General features: G+C 48.9%; 2 protein-coding genes across 3 annotated transcripts; one reads left to right on the top strand and one right to left on the bottom strand.

The window, feature by feature from the left end:
* LOC107509773 (keratin, type II cuticular Hb5-like) lies at positions 1-12,353 on the top strand. Its single transcript, XM_016142565.2, has 9 exons — positions 1-423; positions 2,625-2,833; positions 4,316-4,376; positions 5,379-5,474; positions 6,153-6,317; positions 6,579-6,704; positions 8,764-8,984; positions 11,457-11,488; positions 12,202-12,353. The coding sequence occupies exons 1-9, from the start codon at positions 1-3 to the stop codon at positions 12,351-12,353; spliced, it is 1,485 nt and encodes a 494-aa protein (XP_015998051.2).
* Positions 12,354-16,745: 4,392 nt separating this feature from the next.
* Positions 16,746-23,261, bottom strand: LOC107509780 (keratin, type II cuticular Hb5). Of its 2 annotated transcripts, none has more exons than XM_036236743.1 (9): positions 22,756-23,261; positions 20,824-21,032; positions 20,252-20,312; positions 20,008-20,103; positions 19,145-19,309; positions 18,753-18,878; positions 18,145-18,365; positions 17,387-17,422; positions 16,746-16,932 (listed from the first exon to the last, which is right to left on the bottom strand). In XM_036236743.1, the coding sequence occupies exons 1-9, from the start codon at positions 23,173-23,175 to the stop codon at positions 16,746-16,748; spliced, it is 1,521 nt and encodes a 506-aa protein (XP_036092636.1). In that variant the 5' UTR covers positions 23,176-23,261. The 2 variants fall into 2 exon arrangements, with proteins under 2 accessions (XP_036092636.1, XP_036092635.1); XM_036236742.1 differs by having other exon boundaries at positions 16,746-16,939; positions 17,391-17,422.
* Positions 23,262-24,298: the final 1,037 nt, after the last annotated feature.

Genomic DNA, 24,298 nt, shown 5'->3' with positions numbered 1-24,298 from the left:
ATGGCGAGCCATTCCTACCACATCAGCTCTGGCTACGGGGTCAGGAATTTTAGCTCCTGCTCCGCCATCATGCCCAAGCCTGGGGCTCGCAGCTGCACCAGTGCCATGGCCTACCGTGGGGGCAGTCCTGGGGGGCTGGGCTACAGGCACCTCGGGGGCTTTGGCAGCCGGAGCCTATGTGCAGTGGGGTCCCCACGAATCGCAGTGAGTTGTGCTCGGCCCCTATGCAGTGGGGGAATCTTTGGCTACCGGGCAGGGGGCCTCTGTGGGCCCAGCCCGCCCTGCATCACCACGGTGACAGTCAACGAGAGCCTCCTCACGCCCCTCAACCTGGAGATTGATCCCAACGCCCAGTGCGTGAAGCATGAGGAGAAGGAGCAGATCAAGTGTCTCAACAACAAGTTCGCTGCCTTCATTGACAAGGTGGGTCTGTCGATTGCCCCCTGGTGCTGCGGCTTAGGAAGGGCCAAGAGACTTGAAACACAATGATGGGCCAGGTTCAAATTCTTGGGGTCCCAGGGCTGCTGTTGATTAGCACATGGCCTTGAGAATGTGGCCGAATCAGGGTCTTGGTTTTCAAATGTTGCCATGAGAGTCAAATGCGAAATGAATGTAAAACCACCAGCCAGAACAGGAAGGTTTATGGCTGCCGCTTACCCTGCCCAGCAAGAGCTGAATGCGTGCCTGGGACCCCATCCTCTGAACCTCAGCCATCACATAGTGAGGAGGGTAGGTGAGCTGGGCATCTCTGCTTAGTCTGACCTCCTTCCTGGAGGAGATGCTGTCATCCCTAGCACGGAGAGGAGAGCCAGGATGAAGAGGGGCCAGAACCTCCTTTGCTGCTCTTTCCTGGTGGGGACAGCATAGGAAGGCTGTGAATCCCCAGGACTTCTGTCCATGTCATCCTCCGCCCCAACCCACTTACATAGATTAAAGACATTGAGTTGAGAAACTTAAGGGAGGTCTGCGAAGGGGCTGTTGAATCGCACTTTTCCGATGTTGCAGTTTCTGAGCCCTTCTTCTGGTTGGACATACAGCTCTGGTTTCCTTTGACCCAGTGATGCCCCCTCTGAGAGCCCGCAATCTGACCTTTAGGGGAGGACAGCCACTGAGGTCCAGTGGAGGAAGGCTCATCTTCCAGGGTGGAGTAGTGTGCAATCTATACCCAGAAAGTGCACACTGGGTGATGTGGGTGGGAGCTTTGCTCTCAGACAAACTCCACCATCGGAAATAGGCATGTCCGCAAGCGAAGGTGATGCGCATCCATTCTTAACATGCTATCCAAACCACTCTTCCTTTCCATTGGCACAAAGAAGCGATGTAGGTTCATGCAGGTTATTCACTGCACAGGGACGCCCTCCAAGAAGAGGTGAGGAGGAGGTTGAAATCCAGCCCATGTTCTGCTGGTTGTGCTGTGTCCCCTGGTGGGGGTGGGCGGGGGGCTGCATCTGCCTAGAGGGGCGCATTTTCCTAATTTGCTCAAAAGCACAGTGAAGACACTGAGCATGCAGACTCAAAGGCATTTTTGCATGTGGTCTTTTAGGTATCACCCAGGTCCCTCCCCTGGGGGTGCTGACAGCGCTCACCTCCTTCTATCATTCTTCCATCGGAATAAGCTCTAGGTGTGCAAAGTGCATCCATGTGGCAGGTTTAAACCTGCAGAGCAGGCAGGCCAGAGACCTGCCCCCACGCCCTGGGTCTGCATATGGAGACCTAAGGCAGATCCTTTTTGAATACTCAGGATTTTGATTCCTTTTCCCAAAAGCATGGGCCATCGAGAGTTGCTTTATACTAGGCTTGGGGCTGGCAACTGCACGGTGCCTGGTGAATGAAGCCAAGCTGAGAGGCATGCCCGTCTACAGGGGCAGCTGCTGCCACTCACCTCCAGACACAGGCCCGGCGTTGCCTGAGTGTCCGGTTTGTCAAGGTCAGGGAAATCTATATTCTTGCCTGAAGTCATTCAATGATTAAATGTTGGCAGTTAGTCAAGTTTTTATAAAACTATGTGCAGGCCAAATAAAATATGCCTGTGAGCTAGATAGGGCCTGGGGGCTGCCAGTGTAAATTGCTGATGCTTCTTGCTTCTTATGTTCAAAATCTTTCCTCTGTCCCCTTCTTCTTAGCATCTCTCTCACTCTTCTGCCTTCCTCTGCCTTTGAAAGGCCCATGTGAGTACTGTAGGACCCATCTGGATAATTGAGGGTAATCTCCTGATTGTTAGGTCTATAATATTAATTCTATCTCCAAGGTCCCTTTTGCCGTGTAATGTAACAAATTCACAAGTTACAGGAATTAAGATATGGCCACATTAGAGAGACCATTTTTGGCCTACCACACATGGTCTGTGATATTTTACAGGATCAGATGTGATTTCATTCTGTGCAGAACAAGTAAATCATAAATAAATTGTGTGCTCTTTCCAGGAGATGGGGATGGAATGAGGGGAAGTTATTTGGGGAATAATTATGAACTGTACTTTCAGAATTTGTAAATGATTTGGCCTTTGGGGGAAGGTCATAGGCTGCTACAGGTCAGGGGCTATCCCTAAGGGCAGAGAGAGTTCTTGGGGATAAGGCACTTTTCCAGACTCCCCCTGAGTCTCTTTCTCTCACCCTGGGCTGCAGGTGCGCTTCCTAGAGCAGCAGAACAAACTGCTGGAGACCAAGTGGCAGTTCTACCAGAACCGCAAGTGCTGTGAGAGCAACCTGGAGCCGCTGTTTAGTGGCTATGTGGAGAAACTGAGACGGGAGGCCGAGTGTGCGGAGGCCGACAGTGGGAGGCTGGCCTCGGAGCTCAACCACATGCAGGAGGTGCTGGAGGGCTACAAGAAGAAGTGAGCATGACAGGGCTGGGGGTGGTTATAGGAGTGCGGTATGTCTTGGCTTAGTCCATACAACTCTCCTGCAGGTAGACATGGCTGAAGGCCAATGTCTTTCCAGGCTACCAGTCAGTTGGTTCACTATATCCGTCTGCTTCATGTTGTCTCAGCTCCCAGCTTCGCTGGCCCATCCTGGGGACTGGGAAAAGATATAGGGAGAAGACATACCAGCCTTGAAGGAGTGGGACATATATCTAGGCCACAGAGTGACCCAGAGCTAGAGAACAAATGAAACAGAAGGACTAAGATCAATAGGACTAGAGAGCAGGACTTGGGAGTGGTTGGCCCCAGGACGGGTGGGAAGGAAAGGTCCTGGAAGAAAAATCTTAAAAAATACAAAAATCAAAACAAACAAACAAACAAAAAACAGGCCGATGCCATTAAAAGTATCTTATAAATGTAGATAGTTCTTTTATTTATACTGAAGATAAATCATCGGGCTCTTGTTCTGCAAGGCTCTACAATTCAAAGGTCCACATAAATCTTATTTCAGCCTGACTTGCTTAATTTGGCCGTTACCTAGTTTTACTCACTAGATCACTGTTATTAACTTGTCTCACTTTATCTGGTAGATATGAACAGAGTGAATTACTAGGACATAATAAGCCCCAGCAATTCTAATTGGAAGTAATTAAAATTCTGGTCTTGGAAGATCAGGTTTCACCATCCAGATGGACTCAGCAATGGGTTTTTACTTTTCTTGGGGTGGGGGATGCAAATACAGACACAATTCAGTTTGCAGGTGTCAAAGTCTGTTTCTTACTCTGAGGGTGCCAGGGCCAGTAATTACAGAGCTCAGAGTTTATAGCAACCCAAATTACCCTGTAATTACAAAGTCGTGAAAACCATGCTCTGGGAACTCTGGTCTCTCTTGTCGGCTGGGATGGGACTTGGCCAGGCATCAGACCTCGCTGCCAAGAGCAAGGGAACAACCAGGCTGGAGGAGGGCTGTGGAAGTCCTACTAGGAGTCCGGGCAGAGTGGGTTGCTTCCAGGATTTCTAGTCCTTGGAAGTTGGGGGAGGGGAAAGATAATGTCCTGGAGCTCACGCAGCTTTAGTTTTGTGCAATTTTAGGGTTGAAGGGCCCCTGGACACATGCTTTTCATTCATCTCACAAATTTACTGAGTGCCTTACTGCACACCAGGCAATTTAACCCAAGGTACAGAAAGCATAAATGACTCCCCTGAGGTTTTGCAATAACTTCACTTCCAAGCTTGGACTAGAAACAGGGACTTCATGTCCCTTGTCCTTTGGTGTTTTCCTTTTTTCTTTTTCTTTTTTTCCCCCGTGCCTGAAAAATCAGAGTCCAGAGACACCAAGCCTCTTCCCCTGAGGCACACATAGTCAAGGGCAGAACCAGGGAGTCTTGAAAACCTAGGGTTTGCTGGCCAGCCCACAGCCCCAAGCCTGAGGGGCCGTGTGTTCTCTCTCCTCAGGTATGAAGAAGAGGTGGTCCTCAAGGCCACTGCCGAGAATGAGTTTGTGGTGCTGAAGAAGGTGAGTGACTCTTTCCATTTGGCGAGCAATTAACTCTTGGATACTAGACGCTCTGAAATGGGGCATCTTGCCAAGATCACATCGGTCCAGTTGTGGTGGTAGGGAACTCGAGTCCCCCAACAAAAGGAGGTTGGTTGGGCCATTGTGGCCCCTGTGCAGGAACTCAGACTGTGCTAATGGAGGCTTCATATAAAAACGACCTTATCAAACTACTGTTTGGCCTTTTGTAATCTCCCTGATTAGCCAAAATGATCACTTTTAAATTTGCCAGGTCGGTATGTGTTTGTTCTCAGCTTGCTAGTGATTTTGTGAGCTGTGACCCTCATTCAGTGCCATTGCAGATGATGAGAACAAAAAATAAAACAGGAAAAATGGCTAATAATTTCCCTTTGGTTTCAAATTGGTGAGTTGAAGTGTATACTAATACTTTTTTCACAAGTAAGGTGCTTACCAACCACCTTATTTGTGAATGGTCATGGAATGGAGAGAGGACTGGTCAAAAAACTTGCCAATAGAGGCATGACCTTGGTCTCAGGCAGGAGAGTCAGCTACTTGGGTGTTGGATGTTGCTTGATGTGGGTGCCAAGGATGATGTACCAAGGAGGTGCACTTGTGGCTCTTTGGCCACGTTGTGGTCATGCTCCGTGGGCCAGTCTGGCTTAGCAGCAACCTGATGTTTGGGACTGTGAGGTTAGGCTATGCGATTCAGCAAAAGCCCTAATTTTGGAGGAACTGGAAAAAAGTCTGTAGGGATCAGACTTTGCTTTCTATCCCAGGGAGTCCCACTGATGTTTATGTGATGGGGAGCAATGTCAGGGGTAGATAACAAAGGCCCCGTCCCTCCTAGAGGGGCTCTGAAAGTGAAGATGAGAAGTCCAGGTTAGACATGTAATTGTGGGTTGGACGGGCAGGGGTGGGGTGCGGGCTGGGAGGCGGCCTTAGGGTCCACTGTAGAGTGCAGGGAATGACCCCATGGCCAACCTCCCCTGTCTTCGCCACCAGGATATAGATGGCGCCTTTCTGCGCAAGGCCGACCTGGGGGCCAATGTGGAGGCATTGAAGGAGGAGACCCACTTCCTGCAGGCCCTCTATGAGGAGGTGAGTCTCCCTGTCTCTGGAAGAGTAAATGAGAGAGGAGATGGAGGAATGTTTTCCTGGGGTATGGCCTGTCCTAGTTCCTTGGTTCTAGGAAGAGTCATCCGTTCTTTACTCGTCTAGGATCTCAACATCCTTTCCTTTTGTGACCAAGGAGATTTTCTGTAGTTCAGGTTTCATTTCAAAATAAGAATGGATAATGTCCATTTAAAATGATTCGAAAGACTACAATTCATCGCCTGTCTACACAGCACAACATGAATTGGAGATTTGATGATATAAAAATAGGCATACAGATATAATAACAATTATAGTGTGAAACACAATTAGAAAACCCAGGACTCTAAATCTGACCATTATCTGGTTGGCCAGATTCATACGGAGAGCTGATCTGGAGAGTTTAGACCCCAGGCGCAGTAATCCAGTTTGTTCCTTCCCATAGAAATCTGCCTCTGTTGATCCAGCATTAATGAAATTCCACCTTACTCACTGCCTTGAGGCCATGGTTCAAATTCCAGTCTTTTCCTCTTACAGCTACATGTAAAATTTTTCTGACTTGCCAGTAGCTTTCTAATTTGTTTCCTAAAGTTTCAGAGTTGAAATTATATTTTTGGATTACTTAGAGAGACAGGTGTCAGAGGGGAATTTGGAGCTGAGGGCCCTGGCTGTTATCTCCTACAGGAAATCTATATTCTTCAGTCACAAATCTCTGACACGTCGGTGGTGGTGAAGATGGACAACAGCCGGGAGCTCGACATGGACTCGGTCATGGCTGAGATCAAGGCTCAGTATGATGATGTGGCCAGCCGGAGCAGGGCCGAGGCTGAATCTTGGTACCAAATCAAGGTGAACTGGAAGGCTGGGCTGCCCCCCTGGGCAGGGAGGATAGCCGTGAACCTGGGGCTTCCCTGGGAAAGGCACCCAGATGCTCAGAGGGCTGCAGCAAAGGTTCTAGGTTTAGAGCAGGGGAAGGAGATGGGACTATTGCTGAACAACAGTAAGTAGGGTGGCTAACCTGGGCAGGGTGGGACCAGTCGCCTCCCAGCACACCCTATAACCATGGCGTGATCATCGAATGTTTCCTCACGTCTGTATCCCAACCCGCAGTGTGAGGAGATGAAGGCCACAGTGACCCAGCAGGGTGAGAACCTCCGCAGAACCAAGGAGGAGCTCAACGGCCTGAATCGCATGACCCAGAGGCTGACAGCGGAGGTGGAGAACGCCAAGCAGCAGGTCGGGGGAACACTGAGACCCCACTTGGTGCACCCGCTGCTTCTGATCTGCTTTCTGCTTTCTCCTTACTTTTAGGGGCTGCTGCTGTCTTCGGAGGGGCTTAGATTTTAACCGCCTGCATCCGAAGGACTGACAGCACACAAAATGTTTTAGGGACAGGACAGGTTTATCTGTTTAATATATGTCCTTATGGTCCTCTTGCATTTTGTCTTCTACTAGATATATAGTTTTACTTTTCACACTAAGGTCTTTAATCTGTCTGAGCTTAATTTTTTTTTTTGTATATACAGGGAGAGGAGTTCTAATTAAAATTTTCTACATGTAAGAAAAGGTATTATATAATTTATTCTTTAATCATGGGCTTGTGATACTATCCCTATCACAATGTTGAGTTCTCACATATCCCTGGCTCAATTCCTATCCTCTCCCTTCTGTTAGCTGTTCTTATCCACTATGTAAGATGTATTACAAGTACTTTGTTACTGTTAACAGATGAGGAAGTGAAATATGGGAGAAGTTTACTTTCCAGAAGTGAAATTAGAGAAGAGTAAAAGTTATCTTCACTTGGATATTGAAATGCTTTTAAAAAGGGTTTATTTTATTTGGTAAGAACACTTAACATGAGATGTACCCTCTTAATACATTTGTAAGTATACGACACATTATTGTTGACTACAGTTACAGTGTTGTACAGTGGTTCTCTAGACCTTATTTATCCTGCATAACTGAAACTTTAGGTCCATTGATTAGTGGTAACCTCCCATTCCCCTCTTTCCCCAGCCCTGGCAACCATCATTCTACTTGGAGTCTATGAATTTGACTATTTTAAATACCACATATAAGAGGAATCATGCAGTGTTTGTCTTTCTGTGTCTGGCTTGTTTACTTAGCATAATGTCCTCAAGGTTCATCTATATTGTCACATATTGCAGAATTTTCTTCTCTTTGAATGCTGAATAGTATTCCATTGTCTGTCTGTATCACATCTTTACCCATTCACGTGTCCACAAACATGTAGGTTTCGTCTACATCTTGGCTACTGTGAATCATGTTGCTATGAGCATGGGGGCGGGGCTAACATCTCTTAGAGATTCTGATTTCAGTTCTTTTCGGTAAATACGCAGAAGTGGAATTGCTGGATCACCTGGTAGTTCTATTTTAAAGTTCTGAGGAACCTCCACACTGTTTTCCATAATGGCTACACCATTTTGCATTCCCACCAACAGTGTGCAAGGGGTTCCGATTTCTCTACATCGTCATGAACATTTGTCTTGGTTTTTTGATAGTAGCCATCCTGACAGGTATGAGGTGATTCTCATTGTGGTTAGATTTTCATTTCCATGATGATCAGTGATGTTGAGCATTTTTCCATATACCTGTTGGCCATTTATGTTTCCTTTGGAGAAATGTCTATTTATATCTTTAGCCCACTTTAAAAATTAGGTTATTTGTATTCTTTGCTATCAAGTTATAAGAGTTCCTTAGGCTTTCTTAGGTAGGGCCAAAGGAGGAGCTGTGGTTAGTGTGCTAGGCATTGTAAATGGAAGCTTCTTTCAGTAGGCTGATCTCTGGGGGCCAAAGATGAGACCCCGTACAGTTGCCTCTGAAAACCTGGGCTTGGCATTAATTAATTGGGTCACTTAGAGTCATAGCCTCTCTGAGTCTCAGTTTCTTCATCTGTATAATGGGAATAACACGGCCTATTCTGACAAGCTTGCAGAGTAACTTGAAGGGCAAATAAGATAACAACTGTGAAAGTGCCTTGTAAACTATCAACAGTAAATAAATATAAGATAATGTCAGGAATCATCATTAGTACTATTCCAGTGCTAACATTTTCTCCCTCCAACAGCTCACCATGGATTTGAGTTTTACAATAAAGTGGTACAGAAATGAAGGAAGAAAGAACCAATATGGCAATTATTTCTCTGTCTAGTTGATTTAAAAGTTGACCATTTTGAATGGAGGTGAAATAAGATGACCAAGGCTATAGGAGACCCATCAGGGCTCCCACAGCCTGGCCCCTTCTCCAGCTCCTTCCCTCCTCTCCTTCTCCCAGCGCTGCAAACTGGAGGCTGCTGTGGCCCAGGCGGAGCAGCAGGGTGAGGCGGCCATCAGTGACGCACGCTGCAAGCTGGCCGGGCTGGAGGCCGCCCTGCAGAAGGCCAAGCAGGACATGGCCTGCCTGCTCAGGGAGTACCAGGAGGTGATGAACTCCAAGCTGGGCCTGGATGTGGAGATTGCCACTTATCGCAAACTGCTGGAGGGCGAGGAAAGCCGGTGAGGACAGGGCTTGGGTTGCTTCGTTGCTTCGCAACCCCACCCAGGGCTAGAAGAGTGCCTCACTGAACTATAATCCCCCAGGCAGAGAGCCTTCGGACTGAGAAAGACTCTAGAGATCATGGGGTCCAGCCATTTCCCCATTTTCAGATAAACTGAGGTCCAGAGAGGAGGAAGGGGCAAGTCTAAGACCGCAGCTAAAATTTCACCAGTCTCAGGGCTAGCACTCTGTGATCTTTCCCCTCCTATACTGTCCACCCCCTGCCCCCTGCCCCAGGCTGTACCTAAAACTCATTCCAAGGCAACAACATTACCCTGCTGGTTGAAAGAATGTTCCTGCAATCACATCTTAGTGGGTTGTGTCAACCTAGATAGTCTGGTGTTTAGGACCAGTGACTAGAGATGAGCAGGACAGGGTCCTTGTTTAACAGGGGAAGACAGAGGCAGACACAAATGCATCCTTCAGGTGATTGGGGTTAGTGTCCCAGGGAGGCTGTGGGAGCCATCTGAGAGGAGGCGATAAACTTGCTGGGGAGGGGATAAGAAAGGGACAGGATACTTTAGGCTGTGCTGACAATTTGAACCAAGAATTGAGGGCAGGTGAAGTTAGCATGGGAAGGAGTGATATGGGTTTACACCTGGGATGGTGCATGAGCCTCTAGCCTCGAGGTAGCCACATCATTATTGCCTCCTAGTTGGGTCCCATGGGGGCAGGGAGCAGGCTACACTGGAGAGCAGAATATGGAGGTTAAGATTATGGGCTGTGAGCCAGATCTCCTGGGTTTAAATCCCAGCTCTGCTACTTAGTAGCTTTAAACCCCTATACCCCAGTGTTCCTATCTGCAAAACAGATCATCACAAAACCCACTGCTAAAGGCTGTTGCAAGGATGGAAGGAGTTCATGGAACACATACTAAGAATGATTGGGAGCATGTTATCATCAGAATAAGACTATCTCTTGCCAGTTTAGCCAGGAAGGGCTGCACCCATGCAGAGGCTCCTTATTAATACCTTTAGAAATCTGGCATGAGTGGCACCCAAGGCAGCTGGCCATGCTGCTGGACTTACACCATAAATCACCAAAGCAGGTACACTTTTCTGTCCATTTCCTCAGGCCTTGGGTGAAATCACAAGAGATATCTCCTCTTTTGTACCCTTAAGCACCCAACCCACTCACCAGCATTTGCACTGTGAAACTCATCTTCATTACGATAATAACTATTGGTGTATTACTGACTCAACTATATAATGAATAATGCACTGTCCCCAACACATAAGATTTTAAAAGGTGGTTTAATGTATTGTGCTTTGCATATTGTGGCCATAGACCTTATAATAAACCTTCTCCTCTTGGTATTTAACATATTTAATTAGATTACACAATAATGTTCTTTTTACAAAGTATAGGAAATGAGAATATAAAAGCAACCATAATCACTCAGCTCTAAGGTAGCTGGTGCCAGTGTTGGGCTCAACAGGCACCACAATGGGCATTGGTTAGAATCATCTGGAAGAGGATAGTTCCAAGGCTGTGGTAAAGTCAGATTCATGTGGCAGGAAAATGAGCTGGAAGCTATAACCTAATTTATAAGCTGTGGAGTGTAGGAGGGTTCTGAATAGAGCTTTCCTGGAGGAAAAGGTTTGAAGCTGGGGTTAAAAAAAGGGAGAGACAAAGAAACAAAAGAAAGTACAGGTAGGTGTGTGGGAGGAGGAAGCATCTATGAAAAGCCCACTGTAGGGATATAAATGTCTCATCATTAATGAGGTATTTGTAATATTAATAGCAAACTCTTAATTGGATTTACTGTGTGCCAGGCTCTGTCTGTAGACACTTTCCACGTAGGGCTTACAAAAACCCTAGAAGGTGGGTATTATTATTCCTATTTCACGACTAGGGAAGCTGAGGCACAAAAAGGTTAGATGACTTCTCAAGGTCATCCAGATAGAAGTAACTCAGCCAGATTTGATTCCAGGTGGCCTGGATCCAGAGTTCTGGCTCTCAACCACCACACCTTCCATCCTTCCTCTGCATTTATCAAGTCAGATGGATATCTGGGGTAGCATTTAAAATTGTGGGATTAAAATGAATCACTTTAGATAATAGGCAAGCTTTTTCCTACCCAGAGGTGTCCAGTTAGGCAGTAGCTGCTCCCATCACCTATTCTTTGACTTGGCTGGAATTTCCAGCGAAGCAAGGGACAAGAAAGATGACTCCCGCTGCCCCCCTATCTCTACTATCAAGTTTTTATGGCCAAAAGCAAATGAGGCATAAGGTGGCCTTTTGGATCCTGCAACCTAACATTTCCCTGTCTTTGGGGGAACTCAGGGAGCAGTGCCAACACTGACGCTGTCTGCAGTAGGTGGGCGGCATGCCTCCAGCCCCTCATCTCCTCTCCCCTGCTTCAGGATGAATAGGCCTGCTGCAAGGGCAGGGGAATCTGGTTCTAATTCTCACTCTCTTCTCCCTTGCAGGCTGTGTGAAGGTGTGGGCTCAGTCAATATCTGTAAGTTGTGGGTGTGTGTGGGCATGGTTCTTTTGGGTGTGAATAGTCTTAATATTGGGTTGCATCTAACTGGTGACTGAATCTCTGTCCATGGGAACTGGGTGAGAGAAGTAGTAACTGTGATCTCTGGAATCCAGACAAATGGATGGTCCAAAATATTTGGCTTTTACTCGGATCTATCTAGAATGTCCAAGAAGCCTAAGCTAATCAGTGTGGCAAGTTTTGACCCCTTAAACGGTTTTGCAAAAAGAGCCCAAGTCTTTAATTACACACAGAATATGTCTCAAGTGGTACTATGTTTTAATAAGAAGAAGCACTTGATATCTAGTCTGATTATTTGGGGCCACTGCAGGCAACTCTTATGTTTTTATCTTTAATAACCCAATGTATACACAGTCCCTAGTCTAGGTATCTATCTGTTCTCCTCATCCTATTTTTAGATGATTCTTCCACTGTGATCCCTCAGATTTTGCTCAGAGATTGCATAAACACATCTCAACATTAGTCTGGTTCAGGTAGAGTTAGGTGTCCAATTTGCTAACCACACTGCTTTAAGAAGCAGACGGCAATGGGTTTAGATTTGCTTGTAGTTCAAAAGATTCACACTCCTGGTCCTTCGTAGTGTGAAGAGAGTTAATTATTGGTTCCAAAAATTCTGGGTCACACTACGTCTGGGACTGAAGAGAATTCTGACCTGGTGTCTCCATCCACAGGTGTGAGCCGTTCCCAGGGCGGCGTAGTCTGCGGTGACCTCGGTTCCACCGTCCCTCGTGGCTCAGGGGCCATGAACATCAGCAGTGGAGCCCTCTGCTCCCCCTCTGGAGCAGGAATCTGCTCCAGTGCAAGATCTGTGCGGTTCGCATAGTGGGGGGTGGGACTCTGGGCGAATGAGTTCTGATAGGGGTCAGGGTAGGGGGTAGGAGGGGAAAAAAATCTTTTCTCTTATAGGCCTAAATAAATGTAAATTTAGGAATTTCCCCTTACTGAGAACCCAGACTAACTCTCTGGTTTTCTTCTTATTGGAGTTGTGATTTACTCTTCAAGTGCAACCCGGGGCTTTGTTGTTATTGCCACCTCCATTGAGTCCTCTTTCCCTATGGTCTAGGAAAGCTTTTTGATAATAAACTGCTTAGATTTTTCCCCAACTTGCTTCAGGTTAGCAGACAGTTACTAAGTACTGACCAACCATGTGCCAGGCCCTCTGGGAAGGGAGCCGGGTAGAGAGATGGCAGTGCATGGGTGCACCTCTGTGCTTTGCCCTTGATGAGGGACTGTGCGTTTCGCCTCAGCGTTAAGGGGGCAGTGGGGAGCATGGAGCTGGGCTCTGGGAGGCCCCTCACTTCATCTGAGAGATCGTGTGTTCCTAGAGCCTCCCCCAACTATTCATACGTCAGTATAAAAAGACTGACTGAGGCTAATTGACTGAGAATTTTGTTGTCGGTGGTTTGGAATTTTATTGTATTTGGGTAATTCCTGTTATGGCTGCTTCTGTCTTTTGGTGTGAGTGATTAAATATCAATGACTAAAGTTTTTCTCCTAGTAACCAAGAAATGTCTGTCTCCTTCATTGTTTTTCCAGCCACCGCCCCTCCCCCACCCCATCCCTGATTGTTTGGTGCTTCTCCAGACCACAACCTACATCGAGATCCCAAGGTTGGGAAGAGGGTACTCAGGGATGAGTCCAGGAAGATTTAAATTTAAAAAGCTCCCAGGTGACTCCCACAGGAACGAAATTTGAGAACCACTCGTTTACATGGCTAGAGGGAATAGGAGAGTCTGATAATTCTGATTCTCACAGGATCCGGTTCATCTCTTTGCATTTCTCTTCTGATTGCTATGACATCAGAGCCAGTCTGGGCCACCCAAGCCAGTTGTGTCAGGGACAAAGGTAAGAGAGGAGAGAGAAGGAAGCTCGTATTCACAAGCAGCTGCTAAGTGTCTCGCTCATTGTGTATGTGTTTCATTCACTGTCACAGCAACAGTATTATTATCTTCATTTTACAGGTAAGAAAATTAAGGCCCAAAGGAGTTAAGAAATTTACTCAGGTCACATAGCTAGTTCAGGATTCAAATGAAGGTCTAGGCAATGCCAAAGTTCATTGACTTTCCACTGTCTTACCCAATTTTTCCTTCAGGTGAAACATCCTAACTCAAAGCATTGCTCTTGGATTCTAACTGAGGGGTTCTATCTGATCCTATCTTATTAGTCTGACACTCCAGAGGTAAGGGATGGAAGTTCACACAAAGTAGCCTCCTAGAAATGTTTGTAGAAACATCTTCCCATAGCTCTCCAAGAATCTTGGACAGATCATCTAATGGGGTGGTTAATACAGGCCTCTTGTGTGGGAACACAGAATTAAAACTCAGACCTCTGGTTGAAGGACATTTTCCCTGATAGCCTGGATGGGAGCGATTGATTGGGGGAACTCTGTCCCTGGTCTACTGCTGAAGTGACAGTCCCCAAGAATTTCTGCCTGGGGAAGTCTGCGTAGAGTCCCCTTTGGTGCACGGGTGTCCCCCTAGCTTAGATGAGATGAAGAGAGGGGTTTCTATTGGGCAACTCTCTTTCCCTTGTTTTACAGGAGTAATTCTACTTCCCCCATTTGATTTTATTTGGAATTTTTAAAAAAGATTAAAGAAAAAAAAAAAGAGAGACCTGGAAGAGTAGAAGATATTTCGCTACAAGAATATGCATTTGATCATAAGACATAGAAAAACTTTTGAATAGTTCTCTCTGGCAATGCAGGCATTCTGATTCTCCAGAATATGTCCCTAGGGGGTACATTGGACCTCTGGGACCTTGAGCAGATTGATATTTTTCTTAGTATAGTGGTCCCCTAGTCTTTGCTTCCTGGACTAAGAGGGTCTGCATTCTGGGCAAATCACAATCAGGATTTCACCAAGTTTGAGTAGGGGTAAAATCAGATTCAAGAGGCCACCAGGTCTTCTCTGAGGAGGAGAAGGAGCCCCACCAGGACCTGTTGCACACAAAACATGGAAACTTATTAAAAAGCTTATTCATATCTTTAAGCTTCTGGCTGTTTGACTTTTCAATGCATGGCGTCATATTGGGGGACGTCAGATTTGGCATTTTAGTCAAGCTTGGTGCAATCAAGGTGTTTTCTCCAAGCACAGACTCAGTCCAGCAACCCAGAACCACAGGAGGTGGCGGGGCTGAAAAGGGTTCATCTCATAGGTCCCTAGGCTGATACCCTAAGCATGGAGGCCACTTCTTGCCCAGAGTCTCACTGAGACCTGGCAGAGTTGATGCTCAAATTTTGATCTCCTGAGCTTTCAGCTTGAGATTTACCCTTTCCTGCAGATGAATAAGGTGCCCTAGATTGAATGTGGGCCTATTGTGATGACAGTGTCCGCAAGACCCAGAAAGGTGAGAGAAGGGAGGGGAAGAGTAAGAAACTTGGAGGAGGCTGCCTGGTGTTCACCTGATGTCCACCAGCAAACCCCAAATAGCAGCAGCCTGAGCACTCAGTAGAGGCTGCGGCGTCCAGTGCAGTTGCAACCCTTTGGGTCTGACATGAGGATTCATCAGACTTTTCCACCCAGGGAAAGGCTGGGAGATGTCACAGCCAAGGGAACTGGCAAGTGGACATCTGCCTGGAATAGTGACAGCCAATCTGTTCTAACGGAGAAATGGAGGTGAATCCAAGAGGGCTGATATCTATATTTCCTGCTCTACCAACTGCTTGGATTCATCCAACCATCCCAGGCCTGAAAAGTCCTGGAGCCCCATCCTGAGACTTAATTGGGGGTCAGAGCTGGGAAGAGACACTTTCTGCCCTCCAGGAACTTCCAGTTTGACCCAAGCTTCAGGTAAACTCAATGACATCCCTGACTCCAAGCCACAAAGATAGAACCAGAGATTCTCAGGGTTCTGGACACTGCGGGGCAGGGGGAAGGGGATGTGTGCCTGTGGGGAAAAGGTAAGAGGGAGAGCACTGAGCAAAAGCAAATTGGAAGAGGGGTGTGGGGTGGTCCTTGGCAGCTTCCTAGGATAGACCTGTCTCCACTGGTGGAGTTCTCATTGAGGAAGATCAGCACTAGGTGGAGGGGTCGTACAGGGCTGAGGAGCATGTGGGGAAAGAGGAGATAGACGGAGCTTGCATTTGGCATAAGGAATCCACGCATAGGCTGGGTTTGAACCTGGCAGGAGGGAGTGAGAGCGATGAATATGGGATGGGATTCTGGCTGCCGGGGGTATGTTGGGTAGTGTCAAGAAGAAAGAGGTCATAGGGGGAGCTGGAGCTGTGGTCCAGGCTTGAGTGGACTGAGTTGGAGCCAGGCTAGGGAAGTGGATAGGAAGAGGCAGAATCACTGGGGGATTGGGAAAATATTGCATAGTGGGGTGGGGCTGGAAAGAATTTGCATTGTTCACCAGTTGGAGATGGAGCAAGAGGGAGTCGAGTGTCAGAATTCGGAGGTGCACAATGTGTTCACAAGATCACATATCCTTACATTGCAGCAACATTTATTGAAACATCGATTGAGACAACCCAGAAGGCAAGCCACCCACAAACAGTTGTAACAAGCGGGAGACCCAGAAAGTGGCCTAACCTTCTCCATCCTACCTGCTCTGTGTTGGGCAGACCCCTCCTGCACTGGCAGGGAGAGATCTGGAGCAACCGTGGAGTTTTCTTTGAAATGTATAGAGTGCATTGAATAATAAGACCTGTCCAAAGACAAAAGATTCCCTTCCCATAACAGGCTTTTCAACTGGGAGTTTCACATGAGGAGCCTGGCTGTGATAGGTTAACCCCGAGGCAGGCAGGCAGGCAGAGACAAGCCTTACACACAAAAAAATGACCACTGGGGGAGTGCTTCCTGCAGAGAACTTCCCAGCCAGGAGAGGGAGCCACTGGGGGACACTTCCTCTCTGATCCTCAGGTTGTGGGAGACCTGGCTGCATGGTTAGAGTCATTCCTTGTACCAGGGGAAGGTCAAGCTCCCATGATGTCCAGCCACCCTGGGTTACTGGTAATGTCCCAGAGAGCCTGGTGAACAATGCAAATTGGCCACGGGTATTTTTGAGTCAAATTGGAGTTAAGTGAAAGGCTGAGAATGACTCTCTAACTGAAACTAAGAAGAGAACCAGGAAACAACTCCCTAAAAAGAGAAAGCGGTGGAGCGGCCCCAGGGCCTGTCCCACTGTAGGAACATGTGGAAGATTCCAGAAGCAAGCACACATTTTACATTCATATGCCATCTGTGCTCAGGCGGATGCAGATGGCTCCGGATGGACTCTACGCAAAGCGGACGGACCGACTGCTCCCACAGCTGAAGCTGGTGGAGCGGGTCTGACAGGGGGCGCAGGAGTCAGGCGCCATCACCGTGATGCTGCCCCCGGTGGCAATGGGGCCAGAAGCAATCTGGCGTCCAGGGGTGGTGCTACACGTGAGGCCCCCACAGGTGACTCCACCGCGGGAGCTGCTGACACCTGTGGGAAGAGAAGGGACCCAGAGGGGTGAGTGGCTTACCATGATCTCATCAACCCCCAGGGACAAGTCATAATTTGTTGGCTTCCACATGGCAGGAGCTTCCTCCTCCTCAAAGGGTTGTAGTGGTTAATAGCTCAGGCCCTGTTCCTCTCAGCATTTCAGCCCTTCTAGGGGACTGGGGCAAGAAGGGCCAGGGGATCCTGGGGACCCCGAGGGGCAAAGCCACCTGGCCACATTTCCATGGCCTGCAGTTCACATCGCCATCAGGGGAGGGCACTCGATCCCGCTTTCTCTAACTTCCTTAGAGCTCCCCTGTGAAGCAGGTGCTGGGGGAGGGTGAAAGGCTGCCTCTTAGTCAGGGAACATTCTAGGTTCAGGGGGTTAAGCCTTTGGGTTCAGCTTTGCCCAATGGCAAAGCCATTTTCTTGGGGCTTTCAAGCAGATACTTACAGACATTCACAGCACCCACACCTTCGCACAGCCTACGGGGAAAGAAAATTCTGTTAGTTCTGACTCTGAGCGGGATTCCTTGAGGTGATTGTTGCTTGGGGACAGAGAAGGCTGTTCTGTGTACAAATCCTACCCCCAGCGGCAGAAAGGGCTCCCTAAAAGTTTGCACTAAAGACTTTCTTTCTTCGTTTTCTGACCATGGAGATAAGACCTTCTGATTTTTAGCAGAGGTCGGTGAGATTATGAACTCTACCCACTGCCTACAATCTGAGTGACCTGGCCCATCCTCTATAGTATGATCAGGTTCACAGAAAAGAGTCAAATCACATACACCAGTGTGTATGAAAAGCCTTGTTGTCAATGAAGAGTTACTACATGCATATAGATTGCATTGTCCTTAGAATGAACAAGCCTACTTGCAGACCAAGCTGCATCCTCCTGTGGGAAGCTACTTGAAGAGAATGGATTTCAGAGGCACATAATTTGGGTACGTGTCCTGGTTCTTGCACTTATTAACTGTGTGGCCACGGGAGTCACTGAACATGAAGCCTATTTTCTTATCATTGGATTGTGAGAATTACAGTGAGCATTTAACAAGGGCTGAGAACATAATAAGCATTTCATAATTATTATTGAAGCTTGACCTGTATGAGCAGTGGGCAGAGATGTAGCTCATACTTGGGCTCAAGGAATTCACTCCCAGAGGACTAGGGTCTCCACTTCCTATATCCCACAAGGTCCTCCTCAGCCTTACCTGTGCTCCTCGCCCTCCAGCAGGCGCCTGTAGGTGGCGATTTCAATGTCCAGGCCCAGCTTGGAGTTCATCACCTCCTGGTACTCCCTGAGCAGGCAGGCCATGTCCTGCTTGGCCTTCTGCAGGGCGGCCTCCAGCTCGGCCAGCTTGCAGCGTGCGTCGCTGACGGCCGCCTCGCCCTGCTGCTCTGTCTCAGCCACGGCGGCCTCCAGTTTAGCCCGCTATGGGGAAGGAGATGTGAGGACAAGGATGAGAGATGGCATAACTTGGTTCGACCAAGCTGGTGGAACTGGGGCAGGGAGAGAAGGGTCTCAGAGAGAAAGTAGGTAAACTGCCTATGACCAGGCAGTTAATGGGAGGAAATGGGTAAGCTTTTCATCATTCTCCCTGATGATAATTGGAGGGTGGCTAAAGGGATTATCAATGACACAGCTCATCCAAACTCAAGTGCTGCCCGATGTAGTGGAGCCCCTGCCCTCTTGGTCTCTGCTTTTTCATGTGCACACTGCGAGGCCTGATTGGGACAAGGCCTTTGTCTTTCTGAGGAGTAAAGGACCTGGTGCTGCAGCCTGCCTGTGCTGGATATTTGATTCCTTCTCGTACCCTACCTGGCACTTGGCATTCTCAATCTCAGCGGTCAGCCTCTGGATCATGCGGTTCAGCTCGTTGATCTCCTCCTTGGTGCGCCGCAGGGTCTCCCCGTGCCGGATCACCGTGGCCTTCATCTCCTCACACTGCAGGGAAGCACAGATGCTCCTGAGGCTCAGGGTTGGACATGCCACCCAATAAGGATGCCAGGGATGGTAGTGCAGGTGGTGCAGTGTTTGGCCTGTGCAACCCGCCGTGGCAGCTGCGCTCTGCCACCTCAGCCTGAGAGCTGACTGCCCTTGTGTTGCCATCCCTAGGGATCAGCGTCCCCAGACAAAAGAAGCCTTTCTAATATGTACCTCGTATCCCTATCACGACCACATCTAGGAGGCAGGTGTCCCGTGCCACTCACCTTGCTGCGGTACCAGGACTCGGCCTCAGCACGGCTGCGGCTGGCGACGTCATCGTACTGAGCCTTGATCTCGGCTACGATGCAGTCCATGTTCAGGTCCCGGCTGTTGTCCATCTTGACGATGACCGAGGTGTCTGAGATGTGGGCGTGGAGGACACGGAGCTCCTGGGGGGCCAACAGCCAATGCATCTGGTTCTGGTGCCTGATCTGAGCCATGTGCTCCACCCCTGGGGGGAGTGCCCACTCTCTGGAGGGGACACTGATCATGAATTTTCAATGACTCCTGCTCCCCATGCTCCCACTCACTTTCATTCACACACAGGCACATCATATAATAAGAAACCTGGAAGGGGCCCTAGAGGTCAGTTGCAGATAGCATCAGAGACTTAACTAATGGCGAAACTGAGGCCCAGAATGAGAAAAGGCCTGACTCAAAGTCACCCATCAGAAAAGCTGGGGTTTGTATACCAGGACTAGTAATATGTTAAGACCCCTTAATCAAGACTCCTCTCTAACTAGAAACCCACCCCAGTCCTCACTCCACATAGACATTTTTATAGCCATGTTTAGACCAACATGCACGCAGACCAGCACATAAGCACACACACACACTTTAACATGCGGAGTTGCTCACAGGCACTCGACAGTCCTCAAACACATATGCCAGGTTCTTACTTGGCACATACATATGTGTGTCTGTGACAGCCACACATTACACCCTTTTTGCATGTGTGCGCATGTTCTTTTCATGCTTATATCACACATGCAACAAACACATGCACACAAGGCACCCTCGCCCTTCTCTCCCAGGTCTCCACACCTCCCCTCCACCTGCCCTGGATAGTTGACAGGGAACTCGTCACCTCGTCATAGAGGCGCTTCAGGAAGCTAGACTCCTCTACTAGGGCCTCCACATTGGCCTCCAGGTCTGATTTCCGCAGGTAGGCGCAGTCCACGTCCTGGTGGTGGAGAGAAGAGGAGGGTGTGCATGTGAGAAAAGCCCCATGGAAGGAAGGGGCCTCTGTGGTCCGTGCAGCAACTGTGCCCCCCATGGAGGATGTGCAGATGGGTCCCTTTTTCTCTCTGCCCCATGACCAGTCCCCTCACCTTCTTTAGAACCACGAACTCGTTCTCTGCTGTGGCTCTCAGAGCCACCTCCTCTTCATACCTGAGTGTGGGGAAGAGAGGGGCCGAAGCTTGGATACCATCCCAGATCCCAGGCAAGAATCTCTTCTGGGGTTCAAAAGGGATTAACTCCCTGCAGATGTTATCTTGCCCTCTCCATGGCCTATTTTGTCAATTATTCATGGGCCAGTCCTCGTGCTAGTTCGTCTGCCCATGGGATGAGATCAGGGAAGCACACTTCATCCTCCAAGTGTAAATCATCTGTGCATCCTAGGTCCAAAGAGAGCTGGTGCCCCGGGCAGGGAGAGCACAGAGCCCCTGTAGTACAGGTGAGCCGGGAGGGGCAGGAACAAAGATGGCTGCAGCACACCATTGAGGTTCCTTTCCGCACTCCCCTGAAACCAGCTCTAAGACCCAAGGGCCAGAGACTCTGGGGTTCTAGGCAGCCCCCGTTGACAGGCAGGAATCTTAGAGAAGCTGCTTTAAGAGGGTCCTGGGTGGAGCTTCTCCCCTCCCCTTGTGTTCCCCCCCCCACCCCGGTTGTGTGTACTCACTTCTTTTTGTAGCCCCCTAGCACCTCCTGCACGTGGTTGAGCTCTGAGGCCAGCCTCCCACTGTCGGCCTCCACACACTCGGCCTCCCGTCTCAAGGTCTCGATGTAACCATTGAACAGCGGCTCCAGGTTGCTCTCACAGCAGCGCTGGTTCTGGTAGAACTGCCACTTGGTCTCCAGCAGCTTGTTCTGCTGCTCCAGAAAGCGCACCTGCCACCCGGGGTGGGGGAAAAAGACTCAGTGAGGAAGTCTAGGGTGGTGCATGGTCCACGGAGCTCTCTCTGCCCTGAACCCACGTGCTGAGACATGGGGCTGAGTGTTTGCATCTCAAGGGGCCTGGCTTCCAGCCCTCCAGGGAGACATCGTGGGTGTGAGGGAAAGCACCCCGGTTTGAAACCCAAGGTTTGGTTCAGGCCCCAGTTTGGCCACTTTAAGCCAGCAAGTTGTCTAACCTCTTGGTCCTTGGGTTTCTCACTTCTAAAACAGATGATAATACTTTCCTTAGCGTTGTGAATAGTGAACAAGTTAATGCACGTAAAGTGCTCAGAATGGTCTGCGACACATGGTAAGTGATCCACTAATTTAACTATTACTATAATTACCAGTTGTTCTTAATTTATTCATTTATGAAACACTTATTGAATACTCACTATGTGGTGCTAGGGCCTGTACACATGCGCACGTGCGTGCACGCGCGTGCGTGCACACACACACAGACACATCTATCTCTTTCTCTCTATTTCTCTATTTCCATCTCCATCTCCATCTCCATCTCCACCTCTGTCTCATCGGTATCTATCTACATCTATCTAGTTCAATTCTTACAACATTTTGGGCAGGGAGATATTATTTCTCTTGCAGTACAAATGGGGAGACTGAGACCCCCAAGGTGTGAAATGACTAGTTTATTGTCTCACTATTAGTAAGTGACAGAGTCAGGATCTGCTGTCCTGTGAGTCTCCTTCACCTTCCACCACAGTATGTCTAAGCAGCTCATAGAACCTCTCCACTTCAATTTGTTATTCAAAAAATAAAGATGATAACATTTACCCCACTGGGTCATTTTGAGGATTAACTAAGATCACCTCAGAGAAAGAGATAATAGGAGGGTCATCCCTATTGCCCTCAGAGCCCCTGATCCCAGACCCCAGAGCCCGGTGCTATCTACTTCACCAGAAGGAAGCCTGGTGGACACAGGAGGAGCCCACGTGAAGGCATGTGCAGACGTGGCCTTCTTGGGAGGCAGCCTCTCAGCTGCGCAGCATTTATCACACCGCGTCAGTGGGCTTCCTCCCACCAGCCTGACTGCCTTCCCTTCCACATTCCCAGCCTTCCACCCATGGAGGAAGCTGCCAGACCTGGTTGGTTAATTGTTAATTGTCACACTTCCTTTCCCACTCCTGTCCTTAGCAAATAATACTAACAGCTAACATTTACTGAGCACTTACTGTGTGCCAGCATTCTTCATGCATGAACCCATTAATCCTCACAACCCACATGGGAAGCTGATTTTGTTATCCAGACATGTAAAATGTCTGAGGTCCAACACTGCCGAGGGGCCGAGTGGTTCCAAGCCATGCGCCAGTCTCTTCCCGTGCCTCCTGGACCAAAAGCCACAGGCCTTTTGTCCTCCTCACTAGCTCCCACTCTTCTAGCACCCAGTGCCCAGTCCAGTTTTTCAGGGCAGCTCTAATATTCCTATGTTGTCTCCGGAAATACACACATACTTTAAACCACAGACTTGATTTCTGGTCTACTCTGGGCCCTCAATACACTTTGCTGGAATTAAACGATGAAAACTGATCCTTCTGCCTAAAATGGTTGTTCTTCTCTCTCTCTCTGCTCTCTCCAGCCTGGCTGTCTTGCCGTCTCTCCGACAGATGGGGACCTTTCCGAGGGAGGGCAGGGCTGGACTATCCTGGACCTCACTGACCTTGTCTATGAAGGCAGCGAACCTGTTGTTGAGACACTTGATCTGCTCCTTCTCCTCATGCTTCACGCACTGCGCGTTGGGGTCGATCTCCAGGTTGAGGGGCGTGAGGAGGCTCTCGTTGACTGTCACCGTGGTGATGCAGGGCGGGCTGGGTCCGCACACGCCGCCCGAGCGGTATCCGAAGCTGCGTCCACAGGAGCCAGAGCGGAAGCCTCCCATAGCCATGCGAGGCCCGCAGGCGCCCAGGTGAGAGAGGCTGCGGCTGCCGAAACCCGTCAGTCCTCGATAGCAGGACACCCCCCGATAGGGGGCGGCAGTGATGCAGCAGCGGCTGCCAGTTTTGGGGGCCACAGCAGAGCAGGAGCTGAAGGTCCTGGTGACCCCACATCCTGAGTTGATCCGGTAAGAGCGGCAGGACATCGTGTAGGTCTGAGCAGATGCTGAGCGCTGCGGGAGTTGGTGAGGGCTGCGGGCTGCGGGATGCGCTGCTTAGTTGGGTTCCTTCTGGCCTCTCTTGGCCTCCCTGGTCCTTTTATTGGTGGAGAGAGCTGGGATTGGCTGCATAAAATGAGTGAAAAGGCATTTTAAGTTGTTTATTGGCTTGGGGAGTTTGCCAGCAACTCCCCAAGGACTCATCTTAAAGGTGAGCTCAGCGGCGACTCTGGGCCTTCGTAAAAGTATTGAAGATGTTATTAGGAATATTGTGCGTTTGCACTTTTCATCTTCAAAGCTCGTTTACATACATTAAGTAATTAATTTTCTCTCAGTCTCCCTGTGAAATGGCCTCAGTCCACACCTGGAGACGGATTTGACTTCACAACAGTCTGAGGTGTCTGGGTTTGGGATAGAGGCTGGGGCCACTTGTCTCAAGGAGAAGTTGTAAGGTCCCAGGTTGGGTGAGACCATGAGAGGTCATTACCTCTGTCCTGGCTCCACATAGGACTCATTCTCAAGTAAATCATTGTGTTTTAGGAGCTGCTGGGCCAGGCAAGTTCAAGCCCACCCACGTGGTTCAGGTCCAGAAGAGCCGTTTTGGCCATGATCCCTGCAGGACAGAGGGCTGGAGCGCATGGTCTCTTAGAACCTCTGGATTCTAGTCCAGAAGACTCAGCTTCAGAGCCTTCATTTCTCACTCAGCAAACTGCAAACCACTCAACTCTCAGTGGCCCCAATAACAATCATTTGCGGGTAATGGGGAGCCTCCCCTTTATGCACTTTCTCCTGCTCAGCCATAGGATGGCTATCCTGACTTAACCTGGCTAATGTGAACTTGCTCTGGGCACCTTCCCTTGGCTCTTTAAGAAGAAAGAGGTCCTATGAGTCTCTTTTTCTTCCAAGACCACCAGCCAGAGAAGGTACTTTACTGTTTGTCAGCTCCAGAATTGTTACTCTCAAAGGAACATTCAGAGACTGTGGGGTGGGAAGGTGGCTTTTCTCACCTGAGGATGCCATGATTTCTGGCTTGTGGGGTCTCTGCGATCCTGGCTCCTTATAACTTCCCTGCTTTCCTGTGTGTCCTGGGGCCATTCACTAGGATAATGAT

The sequence above is a fragment of the Rousettus aegyptiacus genome, unplaced genomic scaffold, assembly GCF_014176215.1.
Source record: "Rousettus aegyptiacus isolate mRouAeg1 unplaced genomic scaffold, mRouAeg1.p scaffold_m13_p_2, whole genome shotgun sequence".
Lineage (NCBI taxonomy): Eukaryota > Metazoa > Chordata > Mammalia > Chiroptera > Pteropodidae > Rousettus > Rousettus aegyptiacus.
The sequence above is the reverse complement of the archived record's forward strand: the minus strand, read 5'-3'. Positions and strand labels throughout refer to the sequence as shown.